Source organism: Limulus polyphemus, unplaced genomic scaffold (assembly GCF_000517525.1).
Source record: "Limulus polyphemus unplaced genomic scaffold, Limulus_polyphemus-2.1.2 Scaffold91, whole genome shotgun sequence".
In the NCBI taxonomy this organism is placed as follows: domain Eukaryota; kingdom Metazoa; phylum Arthropoda; class Merostomata; order Xiphosura; family Limulidae; genus Limulus; species Limulus polyphemus.
The window spans coordinates 423631-431150 of NW_013665701.1; the positions used below are offsets into that span (position 1 = coordinate 423631).

General features: G+C 33.0%; 1 protein-coding gene across 1 annotated transcript; it reads right to left on the bottom strand.

Moving 5' to 3' along the window:
• Positions 1-4415: 4415 nt before the first annotated feature.
• LOC106468707 (GTP-binding protein REM 1-like) lies at positions 4416-7209 on the bottom strand. Its single transcript, XM_022397904.1, has 4 exons — positions 6498-7209; positions 5703-5791; positions 5185-5386; positions 4416-4884 (listed from the first exon to the last, which is right to left on the bottom strand). Exons 1-4 carry the CDS (start codon positions 7207-7209, stop codon positions 4613-4615), a joined length of 1275 nt encoding a protein of 424 aa, XP_022253612.1. The 3' UTR covers positions 4416-4612.
• Between the last annotated feature and the right edge of the window lie 311 nt (positions 7210-7520).

Genomic DNA, 7520 nt, shown 5'->3' on the forward strand with positions numbered 1-7520 from the left:
AAATCCATCGCCCGTCGCCCAAATTTCTATGCATGTATGGTTTAAAAACATCAGTGAAACTTCAGTCATCTCCCATGACCACCACCAATCTCCGGACCTCCATTCATTTGATTATGTGTGGAATGAGCTTGAAAGATACATTCCTCATGATGATCCTCTGTTCACCTAGCTCCATGAATTGGGTACAATATTAATGACTGAATGGGAGTGGGGGATCCCTCGAGGCATCTCCCAGCACATTATAAATTCTATGTTACATTATGGCATCACTGTTATTTGGGCAAATGTTTGCCCAACCCTTTATCGGTATAGGTTCTAATAAAGTGGCCAGCCAGTGTGTATGTATGTAATTTACCATTACAACATGAGTTGCAACATTTAGATTTGTAAACATACAGTACTGCTTGTAACATTATTTTTATAAAAACAAACTATCTCGTTACATATGCTATTACAAACAAAGAGCAAAATAGACTTTCTTTGAAGACATTAGTCTTTGGAAGAATTTTGATGTTGAAAGGACAAGGCTCCCTCATTGATGAATGACCATGGTTGCTTACCATGGTGGAACACCTTTTTTTGGTTTCCATTTGTTTACACCACTGGTGTGTTTATGTATTTTCTATTTCACCAATGTACGTCTCTCTACAAGTTTTGCATTTTAATTCGTAAATGATTTTGTTGGGTGTACATTCTATTTTTTTCAGCTCCGTTGTCTATGGCAAAATAAATGTTGTTGTTTTTCAGAGTTTCATGGCGTAAAAGAAGAGTGCACCATCTGTTCTTTAAAGGGAATTTCTCGGTGTCTGTGTTAATCTGATGTGGTGTGAATTTTTTTTATTAGTCTTCATTTAAACTAGGTAGAGTGGTAAAGCACTGGTCCTGTTAGCCAGAGGCCCCGGGTTCAAGTCCAGGTCCCTGAATAAAGTTTCAGTTACAGGTTTTTCACTGAAAAGTTAATGTTAGCTATTACCCTTTCATTATTTACTCTCGTTATATAAAATTGGGCTCATAAAAATATGTAATTTAAAACGAGATAAACAGCAATTAACAACAAACTAACTCGACTGAAGCCCGGACGTTTGGATGTGAGTGCCCAGTGGGCCATTTTTGGTAAGCAGAACTGGCGCTGTGGGATGAACCTTTACACTAGAATTAGAACGTTAGTTATAAATTCAAAAATATCTGCTAGTTTTTCTGTACTGCAGCTCTTTGATAAAGGTGTACAACGTTGGGAAAAATTTTTTATTTCATCTGAAGTCAAAGGTCATCCAATTACTCAAGTATGATAGAAATACTTGAGTTTGTACTAAAACAATTATTAACTTTTTGAAGGCTTGAAAATAACTATTACAATTCTTTATAATTATTCCATCGTTTCGCCTCCTAGTGGAAACTACATCTTTGAAACTTAACTGACACCCAAATTTCCTAAACCAATTTAACTCGGAAATCGAAAAGTTAATCAGAAAATTTGTATTGGAGTTATCATTGACCGTTTTTAACTCTGACAATGGATATCAAGTTGCAGTCTTATTCAGGTGTTGATAACGAAAATAGGATGAATATGATATGTTAACGACCCAACTAAACGGTTATATTATGGTTGATAGCCGTTTACTATGTATTATGATATCCTAATATACATCGTAGTGACAGATATAAATATTTCTCATGTTAATACTTTTTTTTCAATAAAATAATTTACCTTTGCTTACTAGCTCATCATATACAGATAGATGAAATGAAACCATAAAATACATGATAATATTTCCTCAATGAGTAAATGAATACTAGGTCATGTATTTACTATTGCTTAGTCACAATTTATTGAGGCATTTTAAGTGTATTTTTTTTCTTTATTTAATTTAGGGTTCGAGTCCGGCCTAGTGGTTAACGTGTCGGAATATGGATCTGATGTTCTTTGGTTCGCTTCACCTCACCGTCAAACCAAAATCGTGCCCTGCACTTTGTGGTCCTGGTGTGTTATAAGAGTGACTGTCAAAACCCTGTATCCAGTCTAACTGTAGAAGCCTAAGATTTGGAAGTGGATGGTGTTGAGTATCTGTCTTTCTTCTAGCCTATCATTTCAAAATTAAGTACGGATAACGTTCGTGTAGCTTTATGTAGAATCCAACAAAACTCTTTTTCAGCTTCCGTAACTTAAACTTTTAAGCCGTTCATTAAGCATCTAAAGCTCAAAATTAAGTACGGATAACGTTCGTGTAGCTTTATGTAGAATCCAACAAAACTCTTTTTCAGCTTCCGTAACTTAAACTTTTAAGCCGTTCATTAAGCATCTAAAGCTCACAATGAAAAGCATATATTAATTCTCATTTGTAGAAATCATAATTTATTTGTGCCAGTTTAGTATTCCAAAATACACATTCCTTTATTTTTTTCCAAAATTCGAAAGTTAAAACCATATTTCTTTGAACTGGTGTAAATAGCGGCTTATAAAGGTGTAATACTTTATATTTGTGAAACTCATGCTAAGTGTTTTTCAATGACGAACGTAGCGTATTTTAAATCAGTTGTTCATTTTATTGTAATATAGTGGGAAACAAACGGCAACGTTAAAACGTATTACTTAAGAATAGTTGATTAGCCCGTTACGATAACGTTATTTTAAATCTATTTAAGAGTCACACAAACGAAAATAGTTATTCAACATCATATATTTATTTCAAAGCACCTACAGGTCATATATATACAGTTTCCTGAGTCAATATTCTAAAATAACGTCTAAATTATTAGCTATCATTCACTGTAAAACACTGCAACATTACGGAAAATTTATCTCCAACCTTTTGTAACTATCAGTGGGAGGATAATAAATTTTATCAGGTGCCAATAATAATTTACATCTCAATAAATACACAACTAACTTTCGTTCCAAATAAGTAAAAGGTTTGAAATAAAAAAGTAAAGAAAATAGAAAAATAATATAATTATTTTCGAAATAAGAGACGCATTTTGTAAAAACTTTACTTAGGTTAATACTTCCACAGCAGTGGCACAGCGATAAGTCTGCGGGCTTACAACGCTAGAAACCGGATTTCAATACCCATAGTGGGCAGAGCACAGATAGCCCATTGTGCAGCTCTTTGCTTATACTACAAACAAACTTCCACAGCAGCTCCCACTAATTTTTCTTTTAAATTAATGTAGTGATTGTAACTGTCAGGTCGCTTGACGTACACGTTTTCTATATCATCAACTTTTTTTTTCTAAACATCGATAACGTTTTTTTTAGAAAAAAAAACGTAATTTGTCTAGTTGCGATAAGAAATCTTAATTAAAATACAACAATTTAAATTCCGTAGAAACTTAGGGTCATGATGCTAGATAGGCCTAAAACTCTCTCTCTCTCCGTCGAAAAATTATAATGATAAATAAAACAAAGAAACAATCATCGCTAGTTTAACAATATTAAGAAATAATATATAAATACACACATATTATATAAAAGCTGTTTTCTTGATTAAATGAACAGAATATATCTTAATTTTTCGAACTAAACATTGTATTATAGTGAAATGATTATAAATTAAAACGATAACATGAACTAAACATTGTATTATAGTGAAATGATTATAAATTAAAACGATAACATGAACTAAACATTGTATTATAGTGAAATGATTATAAATTAAAACGATAACATGAACTAAACATTTATATTCACACATAAATTAACACAAGATAATATAAAATATAGAAAAAAGGTAGAAAAGTTTGTATAAAAGCGCTTTGTACACAAATCGTGCAAGTGAAGTAGAAGCAAAAATACACGTAAATACATATATTATTGTTTACACGAGAACACGTGGCATATTTACACATATATGTGGTGTGAACCAAGTTAGTGTAGCACCGTTACAGATAAAGATATGCAAGTTTAAACACATTCATATATAAACAGATAATAACGGGATAGTGGTGGCAAACTTATTTAAATTAAATAACATTTCATTGCAATATTTTATTTTCAATAAACTTCGGATCAACGAAAGCAACTTTGACTCATTTTCTTAAGGTCAAAGGCATTTGTTAACTTTAAGATCTATAAATACCGGAAATTTTCGTGAACATAACGTCATGCAAACGAATAGTTGGTTTGGTAGTTATAAGTTTCTATTATTTAAAGATTTGACTTATCCAAAGTTATTTACAAAATCATAACGCACGTTAGAGTTAACACTTCACTTTATAACAATTGAATGACACAACCATGAAAAAGTAAAACTTTTATAGTTGGTTACCTAAGGCTTCGTGCAGTTTCTACAGTCATACATCTTGATACCGTTATGGGTAAATAAAAGGAACACTATATATATATATGTTTTTAAAAAATAAAATTATACACAGTTACAAAAGCATGAAACTTCTCAGTTACTGTATGTAGTCTGACAAGATAATGAGCACTAAAAACAAAATGGTATATTGTAAGTGTCATTAAGTGACATCTCGTATCCGAACTCTTTTCAATTTCTGAATACAAAACATCTTTGAATTTTATGTTTTTATTTTGTAACCTCGTTGAATCGGCAAGGTTAATTATAAAACATCCTCAGCTCTACTGTTAGTAAATTTTAAGAGTATCTCGTTTCTACAACACGTGCAGATTATTACAAGATTTCGACTTTAGGACAGTCTTTTCTAACAGTTTTCTAATAAAAACTTTAGCTTTGCAACCAGTATAAGATGAAGTCGCTAGTGGCGGGCCAGCTAAGGTGACCGACTCCCTTTTCCCATCTAACTGTTGACCTTTCAGCCGGATCTGGCTTAAGATTCCAACCAAAAGCTCATCAACGTTATGGTTGATTCCCACTGAAGTCTCAATGAACTTGCAACCAATAGAGGTGGCTAAGGCTCTAGCATCTATAAAAAAAGTTGAAAAACGTTGTTGATTAATTGTAGGATATATCTAGGTTTTTACAAACAGTCGTTTGATGTCAAATAAGCAGATGAATAAACAATGTAGATAATGTTTTCAATCTTATAACTGAACACTTACTCGTACATATTTAGTCAAGAAATTAAGTGTTTAAATTGAAAGGGTAATTTATAATCTTCGTTCAGCTTTTGATTAACGTTTCAAATGATACATTTTCATGTAATGCATGAAGCTAATCTCAGTTATAATTTAAGTAACATTTAAACATGCCTACGTAAACATACCTTTTGTGCTAACCACCCTCAGTCGAGCTAAATCTGTTTTGTTTCCTACCAAAATAACTGGTTTGGGATCTCTTTCTTCTACATTGTTCATTCTCAGAAGAGTGTCTCTTGTTTTACGGAAGCCTGTCTTGTCACACGAAGAATACACGGTGATGATGGCATCAGCGTTATTTAACATTGTTTCCAATGGTTGAAAAGAATCCTAACATAGATATATATTTATATATAAATATATGTGTTGTAAATAAAAACAACAACTAGATAGATAGATAGATAATCACACTTAAAGCTTTGTGGAAATATTACACATGTTTTTGAATTGTTTTAAGTTAAGACTAACAACTAGATAGATAGAGGCTCACACTTAATGTTTTGTGGGAAGACTGCATATGTATATCTAAGACTAACAACCAGATAAATATATTATCAAACTTTATGCTTTCGTGGGAAGATTGCGCGTGTAGCTGTAATTGTTTTCAGTTAGACTAAAAATTAGATAAATATATTTTTACACTTACTGCTTTTATAGGGAGAGTGTGTTCAACAAACAGCAGCTCAGACTCCTCTCCATTCAACACAACAGTTACCAGTTTTTCATTTTCTTCGTCTACAGTGTTAAAGGATATTTAAAACATTTCAAAATTATTGATTCGACTCAATTATGACAAAGTTAACATGTTTCTTATGCTTAACGTAATTTTATCATCATAAGTTACTTTTGTGATTTGTTACTGAACATAAAATATTAACCACAAAAATACCATTGTAATCTTGATGATGAAATTACACATTTTCAAAACTAATGCTATAGTAAAAATAGATATCACATCAGCACTTTGGCAGTTCATAAACATTTCACATGAAACAAAACCGTGAGTTAAAAAATTAAGGAATAAAATAACTATTAAAATGATGTTCCAGTTTAGCTACAAACATTAACAATGGAGATGGGATCATAAAATGTTTCATTTAATACGGGTTTAGTTATAACACATTTAAAATAAACAAAAATTAATAAGCACTTTTTATCTAATGCTTTTGTTATGTAAAAAGGACACATTATATTAGGGTCATTATATATATATATATATATGTCTTTATAAATTACAAAATACTAAAACGTGTATGAACTATATATTGTTTATATAAAAAGTTATTTCTTATTTAAAAATAACGAATAAAACTGAGAGTTTTTCAAGCCCCGGATGCTACTTCGTATTCTATAAATTGATATAGAAAATATATATAACTAACACCTAGACTTTGTTAACATTTTACATTAATATTATATCAATACGCTCGCTGCTTCTTACCTAAAGAAGTATCGTATGCACAGATATATTCTGATGTTGTAAACTGAGTTGTAAGAGCCGATTTGCCTACTCCAGGGCATCCAAGAACCAAGATACGGTACCTAACGGTTGAACAGGCGGGTATGTCGGATGACTCGACCGAGAGTTCTGCAGTAGGAGGCTGTGACCCACAAGATGACACACTGTGAGAACTATAAGACTTGGAGCGAAAAGAATCACCTCTGTTTATCACGCCTTTAGGTGTAATAGAGAAGTTGCGGAGCCTTTGGTAGTAGTCTCTTTCCTCTTCGGGGAGTGGAAGAGAACAATTGGAGGAAGATCTTTCAGGAAAAGTATCATCTGTAATGCTATTTATCCTCTGTCGAGACCTATTAGCGGGGTCTAAGGATTGCGGCCTATGACTAGTCCGCACAGACTGTGATCGGTGGACAAAGTCTTTTGTGGTTCCATTTTTGCTTCTATTGCTTCTGGTTCCATAGGATGGTCTCATTAATTCAAGTTCATCCCCCAAACGACCAGGACTTTCTCGATTTTCCAGAGTGGAAGAAGCAGGAAGCATTACAATCGGGGCCGTTTTCCTTCTTGTTCGTATGGTCCTTTCTCTTGACCCTTTTTTCTTCTTTACCTCAAGATTGATGATGGCCTGGGTGTTAGACAAAGGAGCAGATGCTGTTCGTGAATATGGCATACTTCGTGCCTCAGTTTTTGCCATAATGCACTTATAAAGAACAAATCTACTTCAAACCGTTAGACCAGAAACAAGTGAACGTTGGTTGTGAATTCTCTGTCGTCTTACTTTACTTACATATACGAATACAGGACAATTTTCATTTACATTAAGTAAGCGACGAGCTGCACTGCTTTATAAAGGCCGTGTGGATCACGTGAGTAGCATAAAGATGTCACAGCTTATTTTTAGCATCAGGCGTGTGTCCTCACTAGGTGTAATCAGAACTTGCAGACTTGGCTGCTTGTATGACAATTTCCAGTAACTAACGTTCTCCTGAGAATCAGTGGAAACAG